The sequence below is a fragment of the Euprymna scolopes genome, chromosome 33 (genome assembly GCF_053919585.1).
Source record: "Euprymna scolopes isolate OS-2025 chromosome 33, ASM5391958v1, whole genome shotgun sequence".
Classification (NCBI taxonomy): domain Eukaryota; kingdom Metazoa; phylum Mollusca; class Cephalopoda; order Sepiida; family Sepiolidae; genus Euprymna; species Euprymna scolopes.
The window spans coordinates 50,743,298-50,769,603 of NC_136514.1; the positions used below are offsets into that span (position 1 = coordinate 50,743,298).

The following is a 26,306-nucleotide window of genomic DNA, read 5'->3' on the forward strand; positions in this document are numbered from 1 at the left end:
CGGTACAGGTTCGAGCCTGCCTGCCTGCCTGCCTGCCTACTACTATGCACCTGCAAACACAAGAGCAATGTTGGGCACTCAGGCTTGTTGTATATGATTTACAAAATATCATTCAGAGGTAATTAATTATAAAGATCGCAGAGTCATCGAAGGACACAAAAAGGTTTGTTTAGGCATTAAAAATACTTTTATGTTGTTTCTTATTATATATTATTAGCAGGATGCCCGGCGTTGCACTTAAATGTGATATTTTAATTCATGCAGATTACGTATTTATTATTATAGAGACAATTCTCTATCGATTATTATATTGAACTTAATATATAGTAATGAGATCAAAACTAAAAATATATGTTTTTTTTGGGTTTTTTTACATAGAGGTCACCACTTATCAAGGCCCGGAGGCCACTCAGGGATAAGGGTTATTGCGTGTACAGTAATCAATGAGATAGTATTGTAGTAATCATTAGTATTGGAGATTTGATAGAATGTCTTACTTAAGGTGGCGGTTTGTCAGGAATTTGTTTATGTTGGACTTGAAGACATCCAAGTTGTAGTCAGGTGGGAAACAGGCAAACGGAAGAGAGTTCCACAGTCGTGCACTTCTGAGAAAGAAGCTCTGCTCATGGAATCTACGTTTGGATTTAGGTACAGATAAAGAGTGGGGAAAATTATTGACAGTAGTTTAAGCCAGACGGGCGTTTCTCATGAAAGATTGGCGAGGGGGGATGAGAGATTGGAGTTCAGACGAGCACTTGCCATGGAAATAACGATAAAACAAAGACAGGCTTGCAACATCTCTTCTGTGGGAGAGAGGCTGCAGGGAAGAGAAAAGGGCATCCCCCAATCAGCTACAAAGTCTATTTTGTACTCTGTCAAGGCAGGATAGGCTGTTTTTAGCAGCTCCTGCCCAGATGTGCAGCAGTACTCCATCCTTGGACGTACTTGGCTTTTATACAGATAGAGAATTGCATGAGTAGTAAGATATCTTCTAGAGCGGTAGAAGGATCCCACCATTTTCCCAGCGTTCTTGGCAACAGACCTGATGTACGTGTTCCATTTCAGATCAGGAGTAAAGGTCAAACCCAGAAGCTTGTCAAAACATGGAGCCTCCCAAAACGAGAGCCATCCATTTCAATTGATGCCAGATGGGGATCCGAGTGTTGATGATGTAAAGATAGAAGCTTGGTTTTGGATGCATTAAAAGTGACCAGCCACCTCTTCCCCCACTGTACCACGCGCTCAAGATCAGAGGAGAGAGAATTAGAGAGAACTTTGCCATTTACGGCCTTTGATGTGTTGCTATAGATGGTCGTGTCATCAACGAATGATTTAAGTGTGTGTTTTAGGAGATCATTGATGTAGATCAGGAAGAGAGTTGGGCCCAGGATGGACCCCTGAGGGACTCCAGCATTAATACAGTGAGCCTCTGATTTCTGCCCCTCAACTACTACTCTTATGAACCTATCGGAGAGAAATGATTTAATGATTGAGAAAACATTTCCAGTGATACTTTAGCTGGAAATCTTGTGAAGTAGGCCCTATGCCATACCTTATCGAAGGCCTTTGATATGTCAAGTGCAATTGCTCTGGAAAGGAAGTCTTTGTCAAGAGATTCACGAATCTTATGAGATATAACCGTTAGCACATCTGTGGTAGATCTTGCGGAGCGGAAACCATATTGCATGTCACAAAGAAGGTTGTTTCTGCTGAGGTGGTTGACTACTTCTTTATTTAATATGGATTCCAACAACTTACTCATGACACACAGGAGACTTATTGGTCTGTACTGACACGGAGATGACTTTTCATCTGAATTCTTAAATACAGGGCATACTGATGAGGTTTTCCAGGGTGTTGGAAAGCACTTCTCCTTAAGACAACGCTTAAACAGTTTTGTAAGTATGGGGGCAAGTTCTGGTTGGAGCTTTTTCAGCACTATAACTGGAATGTCGTCAGGGCCAGTTGCTTTATATTTGTATATTGCATAGCATGTTGTCTGTTATAGGAGGAAATATGGGGAGTTGATGACCTTTGTCGCATAGGGTAGAATTAGCTACAAAGTTCTTGGCAAATAGTCTGGACTTGTTTGATGCTGACGAGATGACCTCAGGTCCATTGATGATGGTTGGGATAGAACGCACTCTTCTGTTCTGGATCCTGTTTGCTAATTGCCAAAACTGCTGGGAACCAAGCCGCTGCTCAGCTACTTTGGATTTAACGGATATGTATGAATTGGATGTCATCAGCTAGAATCAAAATCAAAACATACGGCTGTCCACCCTCATTCCTTAGCCTCTGAACCATGCCCATACGCACACACACACACACACACACACACACACACACACACACACACACACACATATATATATATATTATATATATATATATATATTTCTGGAGAAATATGATTTTTTTCAATTATGTTTCATTTTTTTTTATATACTAATCCTTAACTTAATCTCAATGTAATTATAGAGAAATAACAAATAAATAACAAAAGTCTATATTCCAAATTTCATTTCCATTATATATATATATATATATATATATATGAAATTTATTTATACAAACATTGATGGCTACATATGTGCATACATGTTTCTGTAATCTATATATATCTATCTATATATATCTATATATATATCCATATATAACTATATATATATCTATCTATATATATATATATCTATATATATCTATATAACTGTATATACTTTATATATATCTATATATATATATCTGTATATATATCTATATATATAGACCTATCTATCTATCTATCTATATATATATATATATCTATATATATATATATATATGTATCTATATATATATATCTATATATATTTATATATATATTACATCTATATCTCTCTCTCTCTCTCTCTCTCTCTCTCTCTCTCTCTCTCTATATATATATATATATATATATATATATATATATATATATATATATATATATTTATATTACCTTTCACCAGACTATCCATTCACGTGTAATCACCATATTCCCTCTGCTTCACTTTTTGTTATCAAGTAAGATCTTTGACTTACTTGCAGTTTCATCAAATACTTTTGTATGTAAAATCCGATCCCGCATTTTGCTAATTCCTACCCTCTGATGAGAGGGAAAGTATTTCTTCAAAACTCTGCGGATTAAAGACTATCCACTTATCAAGTATTTCCTTTTCAAATTAAATATGTTTTTGACTCTTTTTCAAAGTGTTTTTTAACATGTTTTAATTACTGTTTTCTCTTATATATATATATATATATATATATATATATATATATATATATATATATATATATATATATATATATATATATATATATATATATAAATGACCTTGTAACGAGCGAGTGCTTTAATCATTTTCTGGTTTACGACATCCGGTTGCGCATTCGCGCATAAACATTAACCCATAACAACGTAAATAAATAAACACAAATCACTTCTTTTTCAGATTTTAACCTGCACACTGAAATATTAACGTTATTATTTCGAAATTTTTTGCAACTATTCTTTATTACAACTATACTGTCGCTATTTTCTTATAACTAAACAACTTTAACCCATTGATAAACATAAGAACAATTGTAGTAAAGCCAAGACTACTACTACTACTACTACTACTACTACTACTACTACTACTACTACTACTACTACTACTCTCTATCCGTCCCTTTTCCTTCCTTCTTTTTTTTTTATTTTTTGTTTACATTTCTAGATACAAAATAGTTGTGTGAGAACGGTGAATTTGTTGACACATTTACTAATCTGTTTCAATATTAGTTTTATTTTATTTATTTAGGTTTTATTTTTTTGCTTCAGGTTTTATTAATTATTCTTTTTTAGATTTTAGGTTTCTATAACTTGGTTGGAGGATTAATTCTTATATTTCTCATCGGTAGGTTCATGTGCGTTTTAGCTGCTAAATGACTTTCGTCGGCATTCGATTCATAGGGAAATCATGTTTAATTTTCGATTTTTGAGCGATTATTCGAAAAAATAGGTAACTTTACATGAATAGGGAAGACTTTTTTTCTCATGTTTGAGTGATCCGTCCGTGATTTTTCATTTTAATATACTTTCATAGAAATGTTTCTGTTATGTCCCAAACAAACTATTTTCTTTACGTCACAAGTGTCACGCTCATACATGAATTCCATAGTTAATATAACATACTGACCCAACGGGTCACGGGTAGTCTAGTATCTATATATCTATCTATCTATATCTATCTATATCCATCTATATATCTATCTATATCCATCTATATATCTATCTATCTATCTATCTATCTATATATATATGTCTGTCTGTCTGTCTGTCTGTCTGTCTCTCTCTCTCTCTCTCTCTCTCTCTCTCTCTCTCTATATATATATATATATATATATATATATATATATATATATATATATGTTCACCTGTCATCCCTTTTTTAAAAGATGGGCTCGTCCTATCGTCGAAAACAAGATATAAGCAAGCGTATTTATATACCTATAAATTCGAATTCACCGTTCATCCCTTTTTTTAAATATGGAATCTCCCGATCGGCGAAGACAAGATGCAAGCAAGCAAGGTACACAGAGTTTTATAAACATATAGATTAAATGAGGAATCATTTCCATTAACACTCAAGTTAGTATTATGCATCTAAAATTGAGAAACGTAGTTATCACCCAGTTTCTTTAAAAAAAAATAATGTTGACACTTTTCAAATGTGCTTTTTCTTAATTTTAGATTGGTAATACTGACTGGATTTTAAATGGAGATGATTCCCCATTAATTAACATAAAACGAAAACATCATGAAACTACTTTTAGTGCCTAAACAATTTTTAGTTCTTCGTTATCGTAGCGAAATGCGAAAATTGAATTTCAAGTGAAACTCATGAAATATCTACTTAATTGTCATGTCACAGTAATGAACATATCCAAAAATTTTGAAAAACGATAAGGTAGAAAAATAATTATTAATGAAATTAGCAATAAATGAGTTTTGCAAAAAACAAAAAAAAAAAAAAACAACAACAAAAAAACAGAGTTCGAATTGTAACGAAAGAAAGGAAAATCGGCGCTTCTACAGAATTGGGACGAGAATTTGTAGTCGATAAATGGAGTTTTCAGATAAAAAACAATGGTTTCAAATGATTTTTTTGTCAATTCTAATAAGCTACAATGGTAGCTTCCAAATTATGCAGTCGAAATTACCTGAATATTACTGAATTATTAAACAAAACAAATTTAATCGTGTTAGCAGGTGAAAAATTGCCGCCATCTCGTTTAAATCAAAACGGAAAATTACCTCCCTCTTTTGAACTGTCCTGTGTCTTACGATCGTTTTCATCAAATTCTATTTTTAATTTTCTTTAATAAATAATTTTCTACCTTATCGATTTTCTTAATTTTTGGATATAATTCACCTTAAAAATACGAGGAATACATACATAGATACCATTGTTTTCATTACGATTTCCGAAATTTCGTCCCAATAGTGTAGAAGCGCCGGAAAATCTTTTCTGAAAACTGAAAATCTTTGGTCAATTTAGCAAAACTTTATTTTCGCTAATTGTCTTCGGAAATAATTAATTTTCTACCTTATCGTTTTTCATAATTTTTAGATATTCTCATTATTGCGACAAGACAACTCACTAGGTACCATTGGTTTCATATAAAATTCATTATTTTCAATTTTCGAATTTCGCGACAATAACAAAGAAGAAAGAACCCCGCGATATTGCCCACTAAGATCAGTTTGTTTACAAAACGTTACGTAGTAGTATCATGTAAGTGCAAAGAAGGAGTACATATCATCTTAGAACCAATCGCCGTCAGTGCTCGTCTGTACGTTGTAAAGCTCCACGTCGTATATATATATCAATATTTTTTTATTTTGTGCTTATCTTAAATTGTATGAACAATATTGTTAGATAACCTAATAACTTTTGGACACGGGCATACAGGCGATCAATCATATTAATTTACTCGTGCATGGCCTACGCAAATAGGAAGCCGTTTCACTAAAGTCAAGTTACTTCTGCAATTTCTTTGAGAATTGAAACAGAAAATCACCATATATCACTATATCTCTCGTAATCGACGTATATATTGTCTACTCGTGGCCATTGTACTTTATTTTGCGACGTCAGCAAGTCACGTGACTTTAGTGGAACGGCCCTCTATTTACGAAGGCCACGCTCAAGTAGGTTAATATGCCTGATCTCGAGTATATATAAAGATATTAATTTTTAAAAATGTATAAATTAATGTATATTGTTTTAAAATTAACCATATACGAAAATAAAAAGTACGAAACTAAAAATGTTCGATTATCTTTTTGTGGTTTTGCGGTGAATTGTCTAATGAATGTCTGTTGCCAATTTAGCGGGTTTCCCGTTAGATCTGGAGAGTTCGTTTGCAATCTAGCGGGTAAATTTTGGATCTAGCGGCTAGCGTTTTTTTCCTCTAAAATCTGGAGATTTCGTTTGGAAGAAATTGAAACCGAAAAAAACAAAAACAAAAACAAAAACAAACATTAATTAGTTTATAAGATATACACATCTAACAGGGGCCAAGCCAAGACAAGTCTAAAATAAGTTCAGTGTTTTAATATTCAACTATTTTGCCAAGTAGGTGTGAAGTGAACACTTCAAACCACATTAAGGGTTCAAGACGTACCAAATAAGAGAACATACAAATTTGGGAGAGTCAATGATAAAAATCTGGAAATAGGATCCCTAACTTGCGCTCTTGTGGCCCTGTTTGTTTCATTTTTTATCGCCAAGATATAAGTTAATTCAGGCTTATATCATTTTTTAACAAGCACTTTTTATTCTTTATTTTTAGCAAAATTATTTTTTTAAATAGGATTTTAAAAGTTAAATTAGGTTTGTTTTACTATACACATAGATTCATAAAAGCTGTTAAAAATCAAACATAACAAATAAATGTTATCAAAGACAAGATAAGTTACTCTTCTACCTATATGGACAAGTTTTAGTCCTGTTGAAACTAAAAATCATTCTGACGACTTATCAGAATATCTTAAATTTTAATGGTAAAAAGGTAATTTATTAATACTGTAATTAACTTGTGCTAATCATTTGGGGGGGGGAGAAAACAAATGATTAAAGTAAATCGTTCATGAATTACATTGTTTGTGTTTTAACATTTGAATTATTAAATATAAATAATAATGTGACAAATAATTTAAATAACATTAATTAAGGGTAGGGATATATTGAAGCGGTTTTACTGACCAATATTACCAACTAATTTTGTCTCTTTTTTCAGTCATGATACAGCGAATTAATCGACTTATTAATTTGTTGTCTGATTTTTGCAATTTCTTAAAACTGTTTATTTTTCAAATGTTACTTTGTTTTCTAGGGGTTTGTGGATGTGATCCTTGTGCATTATATAATTGGATACAAAAATGGATTTTAAGTAAAAAGATCACTATTGTCTAATTGCCTGTCGAAATTAATAAAAATAAATTCAACAAGTCTGAAAAATGATCGAGTAGAACATTACAAGGAAAAAAAATCTGTCGAAAATGCAGTTTTATTTTTCTTTTATTGCAGTCAATACCGACTGATGTTTTTTGTTTGTTTTAGTAAAAAAAAAAAAAAACAAATGCTCATTTGATATTTCATAAAACTTTTAGATCTTCTTTTCAAGAATTTCTTTTCTCCTTTTTTTTTTCGTCATTTTTGGAATTTTTACTAATTTCGACATGACATGTAATTAGATAATAATGTTTTTACTTAAAATGTATTTTTGAGTTGTATTCAAGTATAATGCAGTGCAATTGAATACAACTCAAAAATACACACGCATCGTTGATTTTTTGTTGTTATTTTTATTATGCAAATATTTATTTGAGTTGTAGGTACCTGTGCCTGTGCATTTAATGAACCAGACGTAACTCAGCATTTGCTCGGCTTTGTCCGACGCATGACGTCAACAGCCGGATAAAACCGAGCGTTGCCGATAAAATAAAAGTAACGCTACAACAAAATAACTATCAAATAGTTTTTAACGAACAAAAACATTTTTTTATTTGTTAAACACGTAATAAAAAGAAAAAATCCTTAAAAAAGAGGCAATAAAAAAACATTTGACGGGGGGGGGGAGGAACAAGGATTATTTGTAGACTTTTTTGGGGAGGGGGGGGGGGGTAGGAACAAGGATTTCTCCTTTTATTTATTTATTTTTATTTTTGCCAGAAACAAGGAATTTTTTTTTTTTTTTAACCAGAATCTCTGCGATATATATATACAGATTTCTTTTTTTTTTGTTCAGGAGGACATATTTTCTGCAGACTTTTGGAGGGCTTCGGACGACAAAGTGGACAGAGAAGAGGTAGCGAATGTGATAGAAAGCTCCTCCTTACCAACCGGGTAGCTTTTGACTATACGGGTCAATATGGAGTCAAAAGGCTGCCTACCAAACTTTTGTCTCAACATAAACTCAATAAGATATGTGTCCAGAAGTTCCCGGTTGGTACCGCATTCTTGTTTATTTCGTTGCTTGGCTTCGTTCCACATCCGCTCCACATGATTTGTGGTTGCCTGTGTTATGGGATCAACAAAATTCAGGCTGTGGTTCACCGTCAAATGGTGATACCCCTCTCCTCCCACTTTGTTATAAGCCCTCCAACAGTCTGATACGACCGTGGTCCCCGGCAGAATGTATTTTTTTATTAGTGGAAGGAGGGTTTCGGCGTTCCTATTTGGTACAGTGACCAAGAAACCCTCCTTTTCGGCGGGGTTGTATCCACCGAAGACCCAGACCGGTCTCAGAAGTCTGCCGACATTGTGTTTCCTGCGGTTAAAACAGACTCATCGATTTCTACCGTATGGCCTGGGCCTCCTATCTGCCGGGGATTCCTAAGAAAATAGTCCCTGCATATATCATGCAGGAAATTTTTCCAGCCCACAATTGTGTGATGAGAAAGTAACCCACATTCACGATGGAGATTTTTTGTCGATGCCATCTTGAACGCCCATAAAGATATCATTTTTATGATACATGCGATAGTTAGTCGCGATTTTGTGAAGAAAGTCCCAATCCTAATGGAGGTCCAATGACGACATGTTACATTTCGACACCTCGAACCGTACCCGTCGGAAAGGCTTGTTCTCTTGGCAAGTAAACAATCCTGCCCACAGTGGAAACACCTTTTCGCTTCTGCCAACAATTTCCGTTGCTGGCAAAAGTTTAGTACAACCTCTGGGGTCTGGAGCTGGTTCGCAAGGTTTGTAACATTCATTATTTCGTCGCTTCTTTTAACAAAAAAATTTTTTTTAACCCTCTTCAAATCAGCATTTCTTGAGTTGTAACACTCTTCCAATTGATAGCAGAATTCTCGTCTGCTGGTAGACGCGCGCTCAGTTTTATCTGGCTGTTGACGTCATGCATTGGACAAAGCCGATCAAATGCTGAGTTACGTCTGGTTCGTTAAATGCACAAGTACCGAATTGTATTTTGCGACAGTTTCTTTGGTGATATTGTGATCTTAAATTTGTAATTTAGTTTTTTTTAAAAATTGTGATTTCATAATTTGTTTCTTACACAAGCAAAACCTCCCACTAACCTTAGCTCCAAATAGCAACCAATTAATATTTGTGAAAAAGTAATATTTATTTGCAAAAGTCAGATTAATATTCGCAAAATGATAAATAAAACAGACAAATTCATATCTGCACATATTTCCATAATTAATATTTTATCCTGTTACTGCTGCGAAAAAAGTAATGGATAAAATCTGACAATTATTTTGGGAGCTAATTAAAAAATTGAATTTTTTTTATCTAAACTCTGTAAATTAGAATTTACAATTTATTATTCAACAAGGAATATAATTTGAAACTTATAATTTATTGAGTGTGTGTGTGTGTGTGTGTGTGTGTGTGTGTGTGTGTGTGTTAGGGAGTTTCCGTTCTGTCTCCACTTGGATCTTCCGACCACTCTGTCGTATAATAATATAGATAAAAATGAAATGTAAAAAGTCTTCAGACGTACTTCTCCATTGTACAGTATATTGATACTCTATGCCAGACTGGGATAGCTTCCGTACATTTATATAAGATCTACCTCTGCGTTCCATGTCTAAAAAGGATGTGTCCTCTATAGTATCAGTCCTGATATAATGGTTAATTGTAGGTATTGACCGTTTCATACCCTCGAAAAAGTTCCAGCAAAAACCTAACAGTCAACCATGTTTCTCTCCAGAATGTGCTGCTGCCATTGCACACAGAAATCACTTTTTCCATTACTTATAATAGATGTACTGAGACTAAAGCTTCTTTCAGGACTGTAAATTTGTAAAAAAAGTAATAAAGTACGCAAAGAGTTGTATGCTCAATCCGTCAAGTCCAAAGTAGCTGAGCAGTGGGTTGGTTCCTACTAGTTTTGGCAAATAGCAAACAGAATCCTGAACAGAAACGTGTGCTCTATCCCAACTATCATCAATGGACCTGAGGTAATCTCGTCAGCATCATACAAAGCCAAACTCTTTGCCAAGAACTTTGCAGCTAATTCTACCCTTTACGACAATGGCAGCCAACCCTCAATATTTCCTTCTGTATCAGAAAACACGCTATGTGATATAAAAATATCAGTATGTGATGTTGTCAAGTTAATCAAAAACCTTGATTCCAGTAAAGCAACTGGCCCTGACGGTATTCCAATTATAGTACTCAAAAAACTTCAACCAGAACTAGCACCCATACATACAAAGCTGTTTAAACGTTGTCTCAAGGAGAATTGCTTCCCATCACCCTGGAAATCTCATCAGTTTACCCTGTATTTAAGAATTCAGGTGATCTCTCATCTCCCTCTCAGTACAGGCCAATAAGTCTCCTGTGCATCATGAGTAAGTTGCTGGAATCTGTGTTAAATAGAGAAGTAATTAACCATTTCAGCAAAAATAACCTTAGTGACACATAATATGGTTTCCGTTCTGCTTGATCTACAGCAGATGTGCTTACAGTTATATCTCATAGGATTAGCGAATCTCTCGACGGAGGCAACCTTTCTAGGGCAATTGCTCCTGACATATCAAAAGCCTTTGATAGGGTATGGCATAAAGGTTTACTTCACAAGATCTCCAGCTATGGTATAGCTAGAAATGTCTTCTCAATTATCAAATCATTTCTCTCTGATAGGTTCATAAGAGTAGTAGTTGAGGGGCAGAAATCAGAAGCTCACAGTATTAATGTTGGAGTCCCTCAAGGTTCCATCCTGGGCCCAACTCTCTTCCTGATTTACATTAATGATCTTCCAAATCACATCCTTACATCATTCGTAGACATTTATGCTGATGACACTACCATCTATGGTAACACATCTAAGACTGTAAACGACCATGTTCTCTCCGATTCTCTCTCCTCTGATCTTGAGCACGTGGTACAATGGGGAAAGGAGTGGCTGATTACTTTTAATGCGTCTAAAACCAAGCTTTTATCTTTACATCATCAACGTTCTGATCCCCATTTGGCATCAATTGAAATGAATGTGCCTTGTCTTAGGGAGGCCTCATGTTTTGACAAGCTTCTGGGTTTGACCTTTACTCCTGATCTGAAATGGAACACGTACATCAAATTTGTTGCCAAAGCCTCTGGAAAAATGGTGGGATCCTTCTATCGATCCAGTAGATATCTCACTGCTGATGCAATTCTCTATCTATATAAGAGCCAACTTCGTCCAAAGATCAAGTACTGTTGCCACATCTGGGCAGGAGCTGCTAGAAAGGACTTGTCCTGCCTTGATAGAGTTCAAAATAGACTTCATAGCCTCATTGGAGATGTCCTTTTTTCTTCCCTGCAACCTCTTTCTCACAGAGATGTAGCAAGTTTGTCTTTGCTTTATCGTTATTTTTATGGCAAGTGCTCGACTGAACTTCAATCTATGCCCCCCCCCCTTGTCAAACCTTCACAAGAAACACTTGTCTAGTTGAAAACACTATCAATAATTCCCTCCACTCTTTATCTGTGTCTAAACCTAAACGTAGATTCCATGAACAAATCTTCTTTCTTAGAACTGCACGCCTGTGAAACTGTCTTCCGTTTTCCTGTTTTCCAGCTGCCTACAATATGGTTGTCTTCAAGTCCAATGTAAACAAGTTCTTGATAAGCCGTTCACCTCAAGTTAACAAATTTACTGAATTTCCATTACTGACGATTACTATTTTGCCCAATTGACTACTGTACACTCTTTAACCCTTATCCTCGAGTGGCCCCTGGGCCTTGATAAATGGTGATGCCTATGAAAAAAACAAAAAAAAAATCTATGGTACTTATGCAGAATACTGATTGCACTAAAATAATAACGTTATTATTTATTATTTAGAAACCTACTCTTAACGTGGGAGGATGTTTTTTTTTTTGTAAACTATTCTGAGCTTTTACCTAACTATTTAATAAACAAAAGATACCGTAAAAATTGAATTTAACTTTAAATTCTTGTCTAAAAAAAAAAAAAAGCACGCTCCGTAGTGCATAACGACTAAATTTATATATAAGGTACAAACTTAAAATCTGGTGTTTCTTATTTTTGTTATGTTGTTTTGGAGATTTTTTTTGTTAATCTAGCGGGTTTTCAAAATCTCGGTTACGAAAAGTAAAAAATCTAGCGATTTTCTGGAGATTTTATCTCCCCCCCAATCTAGCGGGTTTTTAAGATCTCAGTTGGCAACACTGCAGTTCAGTTGTGCCATTCCGTCAGACGCGAAAGTACCCACCTGTTTTCGTGTTCATTTTCCTTTTTTTTCATTCATCTTTTTTGCCATGGTCTGTGGAGGATTTGGATGTTCTAAAAATGCCTTGGCAGCACTTAACGTATTATATATCGTAAGTTGATAATTTTCTTTTTAATCTCATTATATCGATTAATTATCCATCACCTCTCTTTTCGTAAATCTCTTGCAGTAAAGTCGATGATTGATTTGATTGAAACTATATTGTCGACTGCTCCAGCTTTCTTATTAAAAGATTTTGTTTTATTTATTTATTTTTTCTTAAATAATGTATTAGGTTCTTGTCCAAATTTCCCGCTATATTCAAAAACAAAAAAAAAAGTCTATATGATGTATGTACCCGTGATGGAACGAAAATGTCATATTCCAGAAATCGGTGAAATCACGTAAATAATGATCAAGTAAATATATAAGAAAATGTAGGTCTTAATATCACAAGAACTACTTGCCGGCGACCATTTTAAATGTGATATTCTTTTGAAACAGACCGAATACTCCTAAAAATCAACCTTTTAATGAGAAACTTTCATTTAGTCTTCCTTGCCGCAAATACCTTATTTTTAAGTAAGAAAATTAAATTTTATGAGTAAGCGAGGAGGGATTGTTTCGCGCCGTCATCTGGAACAAACACATGGAGATAATTCAATAATTCAAACTTGTGAGATCAGCCTTATAATGCCTACGATTTCCCATTAATCATTTAAAAATGATTTTCTTTATAAAAATAAAAACTATAAGTTAACTTAATCGATTTACGTGATTTTTGGAATATGGCCTTTTCGTTCCGTTTTCTTGATTTTTGTTTTAAGGGGAATTCTGGACAACCACCATCATAAGTTATATTGAAGAATATATCTTTAAAATAAATTATTCAATGAAAGAGATCTTGATCGATTTACTAAAACGTTGCATTAGAAACTGAACATCCCCTACAAATATTTAAATATTGACTGTTTTCTTCATTTTTTTTTTTAAATATAATCTGGTAGATTAGTGTCCATTCGATAATAATCTGCTGAAAAAATTGTAAAAATGACGAAAATAAAAGAAATATAAGAAGGGGGGAGTACCGCTCGTACACGTGCACCTTTTTTTTTTTTTTTAATATTTAATGGGGAACCATACAACGCATGTAATAGAAAAACAAGTTTGATTGTGTAAATATGCTACAAGAATCGTGATTTTCACAGAATGGTGTCTTATAGGATATCGCCCGATTGTTTTTTTGTAGACCCCCCCCCCCAAAAAAAAACCCCCATAAAAACATCTTTTTTCCATATTACTTACGTAATACTACATTGATTTTTAACCCCAAAACATTGTCATGTATATATGTATGTACGTAAATAATTACAAATTCCAAAAATTTACCAAGTTTACAAATTGAATAATTCTGCAAACTTAAAGCAAGTATAAATATTAAGGTCAGTTTTTTACGACTTGCCCCAGCGTATTATAAGCACCTCAACCTCCCCATGTTAAGAACTGCTTTCAGAATAAGCACCCACCAACCTCGAAAGCCGTTCTTAACATGGGGAGGTTGGAGGGTATTTATTCCGAAAGCCGTTCTTAACATGGGGAGGTTAGGGTGTTTATAATACGCTAGGGCACGTCGTAAAAATTGACCAATATTAATATTCATAGGACAATCCTAACCAGATGAAGAAGCTCGAAATTGTAGATAGAGCATCTGACTAATCAACATTTTCTTTGGATTCTACCACACTTGTCAACTTTTCTTCAAGCCTGTACCTTCTTTGGAATATCCGGTACTTCTACAGTTTATCGCCTAAAATGGAGACTTCATTTTTTGGTAAAACTATACAAACACCGTGACAGCGAATTAACCCTAACCCTAACCCTAAACCCTAACCCTAACGCTGTCACGGTGTTTGTATAATAATACCCATTTTTTCAGGCACCTGTCATTAGAATCAGATGGAGAAATCAATATTTTAAACTATGATCGATGTATGAAAAAAAAAAAAAAAAAATTAAACTAGATATTAATTACACCCGGAAAGAACTATGAAACAAGTAAAAGTGAAAGAGAACATATATCCATGATTGTTTGATTGGAAATGTTTCGATTTGATTTAAGTTTTTCATGAAATGTATATATATATATATATATATATATATATATATATATATATATATATTTTTATTATTAAAAACAGAAAATGCAAATGACATTCATAAAAATTGTTTAAACCGGGCGAGCTCCATTTGAAAACCAAAACATTTATTGTATAAAAATGTATGAAAATATAATTGTAAAGACATTTATTGAAACGTCTGCGTAAGAAAATATAATTTTAATAAAACAATTTTGTAATTTTTTTTTTTATTATTTATTTCCTACTTTGGTCATAGTTTAAAATACTGATTTCTTCCTCTGATTTTAACGACAGGTGCCCGAAAAAATGGCGTCTCCATTTTCGGCGATAAATTGTAAAAGTACCGAGTGCACTTTTAACTTACACATTTCTGTATTATTAACTTTCATAAAAATATGACTTATGATTTGTAGTTTTAACATTGTGTGCGGTGAAAGTGCACTGGGGGACCACCTGAAGTCGATTACGGGGAGGTTGAAAATAAGAAAATGCCTTTCGGATTAAACACACCCAACCTCCCCATGTTAAGAACGGATTTCGGAATAAACACTTTGGAGGTTGGACAACCAGTGAGTGCACCACATTGACCTTATGTGCTAACCATCAAAATTGTCTATGAATATAATTTTGCTAACTACTTTCCTCTGAGGATCAGAGCCATTCTTTGAAACTCCATGGAATAAAGAAAATTTTGTGCTAAATGCACTTACTGATCCGCGCTATTTTTAAAAATCGTATTTCCAAGTTTAATTAAAGTTTTATGATGTGTTTTTTTTAAATTCAATTGTAAGTACAGAATAGGTACAAAACATCCTCCCCTCCCCATGTTAAGAATGGCTTTTTAAATAATAATGTTATTATTTCAGCACGGATCAATAAGTGCATGAATACCGAAAATTTTGGTATTAATGCACTTATTGATCCGTGCTGAAATAATAACGTTATTATTTAGAAAACCATTCTTAACACGAGGAGGGGGAGGTTGTTTTGTATCTATTCTGTACTTTAACCTTACATTTTAATAAAAAGATATAAAACTTTAATTAAGCTGGAAAATACTATTTAAAAAATAGCGCGGATCAAAAAGTGCATTTAAATTTTTTAAATTTAAAGTTTTTGTATTCCTTGTCGAACCAAGAATTAGAGAAATTCTTTAAAAGGAGACTAATTAAAAGCTCAACATTTGAGGTGGAGCTGGAGCTTATATACAAAACGATAATATAAAGATATATACGAAAGGATATAGATTTAATCGTTCATTCAATAGGGAGATTACATCATTAGGGGTACAGGATATGTTTTTTCTTTATACCTAGGTATTTCGAAGCCTAATGCTTCTCGTCAGAAGTGCGAGCTAACAGATTAGAAATGTGACGTCTAACGATAAGTGCATTAGGAACAAATGGGGTAAACTAAGGTAGAGGGTAAACAGTATATAAATGTGGAGGGAGGAAAGACGTCACATTTCTAATCTATTACCTAGCATCTCCTCTTGATGAGAAGCATTAGGCTTCGAAATTCGTAGGTATAAAAAACATATCCCGTGCCCCTAATTATGTAATCTTCCTATTGACTGAACGATTAAATCTATATGCTTAAATTTATATGAATTAATATATATTTTTATATTGTCGTTTTTACTTTTTCCTTCTGGGTGTGTGTGTGTGTGTATGACAATGTTTTCGAATTTTTGAAGAAACTATTTAATCCTTCAAACTCGTCATTTATCAATTTATAATTTTACATCTTTTGTTTACATAATTTTTGCCGAAATAAACCTAAAATTTAGTTTAGGGTGAAAAAAAAAAAAAAAAAAAAAATGAATAAATAAAAAAAAAAAAAGAGAGAGAGAGAAACAGATTCTGTTGAAATTTTGTAGAAGTATCTGGGTTTCCAATAATGTTATTATTTAGAAACCTGTTCTTAACATTTACCGAAAAGAAGTGACTTTCACGTTGTAAAATGACTTCGGCCATTTCTAGGACTGACTCGGAATTATCCGACTATACTCCGGACTGACAACTATCAGATTCTATTTTTTCTTGCGACTACACGTCAACATCCTGGAAAAATGAAAAAAAGAAAAAATATTTTAGGTTTTAGAGTTGGGTGTCCAGTTTACTATATATAAATACAATTCAAAATGATCACCCAGTTCTTGACCACATTGCGTAGGACAGAACGAGTAACCATCTTTTTGCAGCCATTTTGGAAATACACACAAAAAAATCTTTTGTTTCATGTTTAATGATTGACCAATTTCTTTAAAATTTGGTTATAGTGAAGATTTTGTACTCTTTTTGACTTTCGGTTTCTGGTCCGTTCTGATTATTGATTACATTCGTCTCAAATAACGTGAAAGTCCCTCTCCCCATGTTAAGAATGCCTTTCTTATTAGCTTTACCATGTTTTGTTCAGATTCTGGTTCAATTAATAATTTAATGATCAAACCATATCGTAATTATTACGGTATTGTTTAATTTAAATTTTCGGTAACTATTACCTTACGCCAAAACAGAACGCCGACCACTCTAATCTGGTTTTTAAGGGGTATTCGAGGTCGCTGACAACGAATCTGATAATCAAATCCGTCGTTTGCATGGTATGAACCCCTGGAACCTAGGATTATTTTACGCCATTTCACCGCTTTCAGTAGTGTTTTCTTACATGACGCGTTCGCGTGTGCACGTGCGTACTGAAGTGACTTATCACATCGCGGCGGAATCTTTTTAGCGGACATTTGAAATAATAAAGTTTTTTTTTAAAAAATGTGGCTAATTTTTTTTTGTTACGCAGTTTTTAATGCTTTTTAATTAATCTAAAAAAGTTTTCACGAGTTTACAAAAACATATTTTAATGTTTTCCGTTCATTTTTTTTTTTGGGGGGGGGTATTCAATTATAGAACCTGTGTAGTTTAACAGCTGCTTCTGCAGTTTAATTAACCGTTTTTTTTTCCGTAAGTAAGGCGACGACATTTACCGAGAAGAATACTGTTTAACATTTCACAAAAGTTCTAGAACTAATTTGGGAAGATAATAGGTGCTTGTTAAGATAGTCGACAGATTGTTTTTTTTTTTTAATATGTGGTTTTAAGCAAAATCAAAAGTACTTACTTAATTATTAATTTTTGGATATATTACTATTTTCGACTTGTCAATAAACGTAATTGGCATATCGAAAATAGTAATATATCCAAAAATTACGAAAATTCATCGAGTAGAAAATTATTTATAGTTAAAAGTAATTTTGATGGGAAGATATGAACACTTTGAAGCTTGCGAATACAGGGGACACACTTATTTCCCTTTTGGCCACTTTAATGGCTGACGTTACTTTTTGACCATAGCGATAGACTTTTTATTTTTACTAAAAATTCAATAGCAATTGTTGTACTCGATGAATTTTCGTAATTTTTGGATATATTACTACTATCGTCGTGATAATTAAGTAAGCACTCTTGTTTTTGCTAAAAACTACATATTTCAAAAATCGATATGTAGACTCTATCATAACAAGCACCAGATAATGCTTTATATATATATATATAATATATATATATATAGAGTCACCACTTATCAAGGCCCAGAGGTCACTCGAGGATAAGGGTTAAAGGGTGTACAGTAATCGTTAGTAGTGGAGATTAGATTCGTTGAATTTGTTAACTTAAGTGGAACTGGAACGCCAACGGTTCATCAAGAACTTTTTTTACATTGGACTTGAAGACGGCCATATTGTAGTCAGTTGGAAAGCAGGCAAACGGGAGACGGTTCCACTGGCATGCCGTTCTAAGAAAGAAACTTTGTTCATGGAAACTACGTTTAGGTTTAGGCAAAGATAAGGAGTACGGGAAATTGATAGTGTTTTCAGCTAGACGAGTGTTTTTCGTGAAAGTTTGGTTAGGAGGACCATAGAATGGAGCTCAGCCGAGCACTTGCCATGAAAATAACGATAAAGCAGAGACAAAGTTGCAACGTCTCTTCTGTGAGAAAGAGGGTTGCAGGGAAGAGAAAAGAGCATCTCCTACTAGGCAAGGAAGTCTATTTTGAACTCTATCAAGGCAGGATAAGGTTTTCCTAGCAGGTCCTGCCTCAATGTGGCAACAGTACTCCATTCTTGGACGTGCCTGGCTTAAATGGCGGATATCGTAAAGCTGAAAAGTTCAAGATAACCGTTTTTCTTCCCTCTTGGTTCGATTATTGGACGCTTAGGTCAGAACCATTTCGATACTTTTTTTTCGTAATTTTTAGAATTTGGTGCTAATTTTGCCATGACACGAAGTACGTAATATTTTTTTTAACCGGAAATGCGTTGGTCAATGTGAACAAGCACCAGTACTCCACCACTTCACTTTTATTTATTTTATTTTTGAGAACGTCGAGGCAAAGGGTTAATTTTTGCTGATTTGCTATGTTAACCGCGCTATTAAAAAAAAAAAAAAAAAAAAAAATAGCATTTTCAAGTTAAATTCAATTGTTATGATATATTTGTTTATTAAATTGTTAGGTGAAAGTACAGAATAGTTACAAAACACCTCCTCCTGTTAAGAATGAGTTTCTAAATAACAACGCTATTATTTCAGCGCGGTAACATAGATGCACAAGTACCTTTTTAATTTTTAAGGATGAAAAAAAGAAAACATGTTTTTTTTTTCTTCAAGTTACATAAATAACACAATGCATTTTAAATCTAAAAATGTTCAATAAATACGGAACAAAACAAAAAATACAAGCCGACTATTTCAAACATCAACCAACAAAAACGATTATGTTAATACTTTTACGGTCCCTATTATAGCACGTCTTAATAATAAGAATAAAAGCAATATGTTTCTGATTTTAATATTTCTCGGGTTTCTTCGTTACTTATTTTTTTTTTTTTTTTTTAATGTGTAGAGTCTATTTTTATTCATATTAATTTTTATCTAGTTATTTGTGTTTGAAATCATATTTTAGCATAATAGTCCCGGTACTATCGGTGCGTGTTTTGTTTATACTTAATAAAATGTGGCAAAGGTAATACAAAGGCATCCTCTCCTCCGCGCGCGCGCAAAAAAAAAAAAAAAAAGCCCGGAATGTATTTTAAGTAAATGTGTAGCTTAGTGGTGTAAATTATTTTTTAAAAGCAATACGGCAACCTCGAAACCCGTACATTTAGTCTAATAAAAAAAAAAAAAAATGATGAAAAAATAATAAAAATGATTTTTTTTTCTGGTTTTATTTCTGCCTTTGGTTGTAATAATGTGTTTTCTATAAAAAATAAATAGTTTTTATAATTCTTTGTCTGTCAAATAATTTGCGCCGCTAAACTACACTTACCGTATTTTACTTATTTATTTTTTAATAAAATAACTTGATTACTAAAGAGTCGGCAGTAAACTACAAATTTATATATATATATATATATATATATATATATATATATAGCAGTTCAGCCCGGCTTTGCTCGGGCCCTATGTACTGTTCATAACTTTATGTGCATATGTATATATATATTAAAAGGTTTTGCTCATGTCCAGGTAACCTACATCTAAAATTTCAAGTGTTTAGACCCAAAATTGGCGGAGGAGTTTGGTAGAGTCAGCAAAGGTCAACTCTTTCAACTTTGACCTCCTGGCAGCTAAATTTTCGCCCAAAAACCCTTTATGTAAAATTTCAAATGTTAAGACCCAAAATTGGCTGAATAGTTTGCTAGAGATCGCAAAGGTCAAATCTTTTTAACTTTGATCCCTTGGCAGCCAAATTTTTTACCAAAAACCGATTAAAAAGCTTGCCCTATGTCTGAATGCACTTTAGGTAAAATTTCAAATATTTAGACCAAAAATTGGCTGAGTAATTTGGTAGAGACCGCAGAGGTCACATTTTTTAAAACTTTGACCCCAATTTTAACCCCTTAACATTTATTGTTTTATGCTCAAATCAAAGTTTGGTCCATGTCCAAGTAACCTACATCTAAAATTTAAAGTGTTTAGGCCCAAAATTGAAGGCGTTTGGTAGAGTTTTCAAAGGTTAAATCATTGAACTTTGACCCCTTTAACAGCTAAATTTCTGACCGAAAACGGGTTAAAAAGATTTTCCCAAATCTCAATACCCAATGTCAAACCTCGAGTCTGTAGTCTGAAAAATGACAGTAGTTTGGTAGGGAAAGTACACACACGGACACACAGACAGACAATTTCACTTTTATAGATATATAGATAGATATAATGAGATTTTGGTAAAATTTTACCCATTGCCTCCTCACGCTGTCAAGAGAAAAGTAAAGGTAAATTTATAGAATTGCTCCTATTTCCATGCAAGCGTTTTTCTTTTTTCTAACCCAGACACTTATGCAGAATACGGACCGTACAGACATAATAATGCTATTACTTAGGAACCCATTCTTAATAGAGGAGAAAAGGGTGTTTTGGAACTATTGTGTACTTTCATCTAACAATTTAATAAACAAAAAACACCGTAAAAATTACAAAATCCTATCTCAAAAATAACATGGTCCGTGTTTTGCATAAGTACCCTAATCTGTAACCGGTAATTAACCAGCAATTATATAAATTTACCAAAATAAAGATTGTTTTTGGACGTGCGATTATACGTCAGAAAGTTAGAAAAAAATTTTAGAATACAATTAGGGTCATTTTATTGTATAAATAAAACAAAATAATCACCCACTTCCTTGACCACACAGTGTAGGACAGAACGAATGACCATTCTGTACTTTTCAAATTGTCCGCCGAAATGGATAGTATCACAGCTACCGAGGTGGCCGTGATACTATCCGTTGATGTTCTGTCGTACGTTATGTGGTCGGGTTTAATCTTTATTTTTCTGTTGATAGTGTGGTGGGGAGTGAGGGAAGAATGGTCTTAGGGTCAAGATCACAATGTAGTATCTGTTCTGATACATTTAGCTTTTTCTGTCCTCGGTTAGTGGAGGAAAAATCCTCCATGACCGAGACAATTTTAATTTTTGTTTCTATCCTGAGTGCCCTTTTTTGGGGGGGGGGGAGACTGGATTTTTCCCCACATTAAAAACCGACCTTGTGTCTAACTCTGCTCTCGTGGGGAGGCAAGTAAATAGGAACATTTTTCCTCCGTAGTTGACAGTAGAGTTCTATTCGTTATGAAAACGGATCCTGACTATCGGAAGAGTTGGGATAAATTGGGGAACCTTGATTTCCCTCCTGCTAAAAGTTTGAGTTACATTTAAAAAAAACAAAAAAACAATTGACAGAAATTTGCCTGCAACATTTTTTTTTTTTTAATATGGAGAGTGGGGGGAGGGGTCCCTATCCCTAAAAAAGGATCACTCTGGATTAAAACAAAAATAAAAAAAATTACCTCAGTCTTAAAACAATCTAAAAGAATTTCTCCTTCACTGACCGACGATGAAAAATAAGATTCAACTTTTTTAGGCAATGTCTTAACATTTATTGGAGGCTTGGGGGGGGGGGTTTCAAATCGTAAACTGCTTTCATCGTTTTCAGTTTGTTCTATAAATTGCAATTAAGTCTAGTTGGGTAGCTTCCTATAGAAGCGCAAAAAAACTTTGTCGTATTTAAAAAAAAAATTATTTATGGATGTGTTAAAATAGACTTTAAAAATACGTTTTAAAAATGAAGCCATACTATAAGGCTCTCTGTTTTACTTTTGTGTGTGATGCATTAAGCTGCTGTTTTTGTTGTTGCTTTATGCGGGTAATATTACTAAATAATTTATTTAGTTTGCTGAGCTTATTCTCAAGCTCAGCAAACTAAATAAATTGTTTAGTAATATTACCCGCAGAAAGAAAAAGCTGCCACAAAGTGAAAAATGAGATTTGTACAGGATTGTACGATTAATTTTCTCATGTTCAGTGTTATTTTTTTTTTTATCATCGTTTATCAAGGCCCAAATATCACTCGAGGATTAAGGAGCCGATGATTGGCATTGGACAGAATTTGATTAGTTAAGATGACGGCTCAACAAGAACTTATTTACATTAGACTTGAAAACCATATTATAGTCAGTGTGAAAGCAGCCCTGTGATATTGTATTTCACGGTAGTTCTAGGAAATAAATTTTGTTCATGGAATTTTCATTTAGTTTTGGGCAATAAGGAAATTGTTCAGTCGTTGTAGTTAGGCATGTATTTGTTGCAAATGTTTTACAAGTAGGACCATAGATAGATAGAAGCTCAGTCGAGCACCTGCTATGAAAATACCGATAGAATAGGAATAGACTCACAACGTCTTTTCTGCAAGAAAGAAACTGCAAAAAGAAAGGTTCGTGCCCACTAGAATTTGAACCTGGAGAAAATAGAGATTGCAGTGTTATTTGGGGAGAGAATTCTTCTATTGCAGCACTGACTAAAACCAAATTGATTCTGCAGTCTGTGTTGAAATCGAGTAACGACCCAGCACCACCACGAGGCAAAACATCACAGTGGCCAGCTAAAAACCTGGCTCAGAACAGTGAAGTAGGATGCTGAACAGATTCTGGGCCCTCATCTTTATAAAGGATCTGTTGCTGGAACTGTGAATAGTTTGCACTCATAATGGAAGCAGCCTTGAATAACGATGCTTGGTCAACTAGTGATCAGGACATGGTGATCTTGTTGGAAAGAGTCGGCCCAACCAACCTAGGTTGGATACCACAACCATCAGACGATTATAGCCTCGGCAGTAAACACAAAACACATTAATAATGCTATGCTAATTTCTTTACATTTTTTCACAGTTCACATAAGCTTAGAAAGTCCTTGAATTATGACTTTTGCCTTGAAAAGACCTTATTTCTATTATTACCTTGAAAATATGGTAAATGTTTTGAAAATCATATTCTTTATATCCAGTAACAATTTGTGTTGAAATATTAAAAATAAAATCGAAATAAATATTAAATTATTTTTTAAGTATTAATAAAAACACCATTTAAATATTTTTGTAAATATTGAAAATAAAATTGAAATACATTGTTCTAAAATTACATTCTATTATTGTGGATACAAGAGTAACGTCCCTTTATCACGAACCTATCTGATATTTGCAATATAATAACATTGCGTAGTTTTGTGATGAAGGGATGTAACTCTTGTATCCACAATACCAGAAATTCAAAATTTTAAAGTATGACAAACACAGTGTAGACCGATCTACAATGGGGAAAATAACATTTAATCTCGCTTAGTTGGCCAAATATAAGTGGGTTAGGGAGGGTAAATATGATTGTTGACAGGCATATTGTTTTGTATGTAAATGAAAATAACTTTCCTGTTGTTGATTAACTTTTTTGGTTTATTATATCATTGTTTATATATCAAATTTTGTTTTGAAAACTTGAATTTTGTCTTCTGAACGCCTTAAAAACTTTGAAAATGGACATTGAAAACATGCACGAAGCCTGTTTATGAAACACATATCCATTTAAAAAAAATTCTTTACTTATGGCTAGTGACATCATTAGAAAACTACTGCCATAATGTGTGGTCTGCCTAATCTTTTTTTTCCAATCACATTTTTCTATTTTGCACAACTAAACTCCAAAACACATAACTATTTAATCTATATATCTATAAAAGTGAGAATGTGTGTGTGTGTGAGGACACTTCTCAACCTATATACTCAACAAATTTTTGATCTACAGACATGAAATTTGGTACATAGGGTATTCAGACATGTGGAAAAATTTTTAATTGGTTTTCATCCAGACAAAAGGGCTGCTAATGAATCAAAATGAAAAATTGGTACTTGGGGCATCGGATTTTTATCTGTTTAATAACTGTTCCATGACTGCGCATATGCGAATCGTTCACATTATTTTAAGAATAAGTAAGTTTGAAAACACTTTTTAAAGATCTTGTCAAATTGGCCTAATGGTTATCATACTTGGCTCACTGTCTTTAGGTTTTGGCTCCAATTTCAGCTCGAGTAATTGTTTTTTCTTTTTCTTTACTTACAAGAAGTGAACTGTTTAGAAAAAAACAATACTTGCATGGACATGTTTCAGTTTCTTTCCTTTTATTTTTCTTTTTTTTTTTTTTTTTTAAGGAGTTTAATGTTATATTTAATACCGGGCAACGCCGGTACATCTTCTAGTAGTATATAAATGAAATAATCAAAGAGTTGTTGGTTAAAGCATTTAAGATTAATCAGATTAAAAGCTGATAAGAAAATAAATATGAAGTCTCATCTCAAGGTTCAAATGATAATCGTAATTTGTATTTTAAAATGTTGAATCCATCAAAAACCAGCCAAAAACTATATGGCTCCTTGATTGATGCCTTGAATTTTAGGAGAAAGATAAAAATTAGTCCCAAAAGGTGTGTTTTTTTTACCCCAAAACACACAGAATTCTCCCAGATTCAAATATTGTTTCTAAATGTACATCCATGTTTGGGTAATTTTCAGCAAAATCTAATGGTCGAAAAGGATTCAGTCCCAAAAAAGTGCTATTTTTTGGCCATTTTGACCCTTTTTGACCCCCTATGTGACACAACCAGAATTTTTATAAAAAATCCAAAAATGTTGTTTTGCAAGAAGGACATCTTTCTTTGTTGGTGTCAGCAAGCATATAAAATAATGCACAATGTTTATTTTATGTGATAGTTTTTTTTTGTGTGTAAAAATCCCTGAGCAACCCCATCAGCATTCTCTGGTAGGGTGCCTCTGGTGATTAGGAATAAACTAAGGTAAATTCTTGCGTAGTTGTAATTTCATGCAAAATTTCAGAAAAATGTAATGAGTAGTTATTGAGAATTTTGGGAATGAACAGATGAGGGTGAATTCTCCCAGATTCAAATATTATGTTTCCAGATGTATATCCATGTTTGGGTAATTTTCAGCAAAATCTAATGGTCGAAAAGGATTCTGTCCCGAAAAAGTGCTATTTTTTGGCCATTTTGACCCTTTTTGACCCCCTATGTGACACAACCAGAATTTTTATAAAAAATCCAAAAATGTTACATTTCCTACCTTGCGTAGTTGTAATTTCATGCAAAATTTCAGAAAAATGTAATGAGTAGTTATTGAGAATTTTGGGAATGAACAGATGAGGGTGAATTCTAAGGTCCAAATCCGACTAAGTCGGTGGACCGATGAAGAGCCAGCTTGTTTTGTCGGATATGAAATATTAAAAAAGAAAAGGTTTTCTTGATTAAAAAGAAAACAATTGCATTATTAAATAGGTGCTTATAACCCATATGGGATATGTCTGCAGCAATAAGTCCAACAATAGCTTTGTTGCTGTTGGGAAAAGATATGGTCCTGTTCACTCCTAAGAGGTCCACTCTCCCAGAATTTACCTTAGTTTATTCCTAATCACCAGAGGCACCTCTACCGGAGAATGCTGATGGGGTTGCTCAGGGATTTTTACACACAAAAAAAAACTTAAAAAAAACTATCACATAAAATAAACATTGTGCATTATTTTATATGCTTGCTG

The 26,306-nt window shown here is 33.5% G+C and overlaps 1 protein-coding gene across 3 annotated transcripts in view; it reads left to right on the forward strand.

The window, feature by feature from the left end:
• Positions 1 to 12,698: 12,698 nt before the first annotated feature.
• Positions 12,699 to 26,306, forward strand: part of LOC145258219 (tetraspanin-13-like) — a 220,374-nt gene continuing 206,766 nt past the window's right edge. For 2 of the 3 annotated variants that reach the window (XM_080116165.1, XM_080116164.1), the window contains exon 1: positions 12,699 to 12,866. In XM_080116165.1, coding sequence (XP_079972291.1) covers positions 12,804 to 12,866 — 63 coding nt within the window. In that variant the 5' untranslated portion in view covers positions 12,699 to 12,803. The remainder of the gene's footprint in view (positions 12,867 to 26,306) is intronic. The other variant, XM_080116163.1, reaches the window with a different exon arrangement.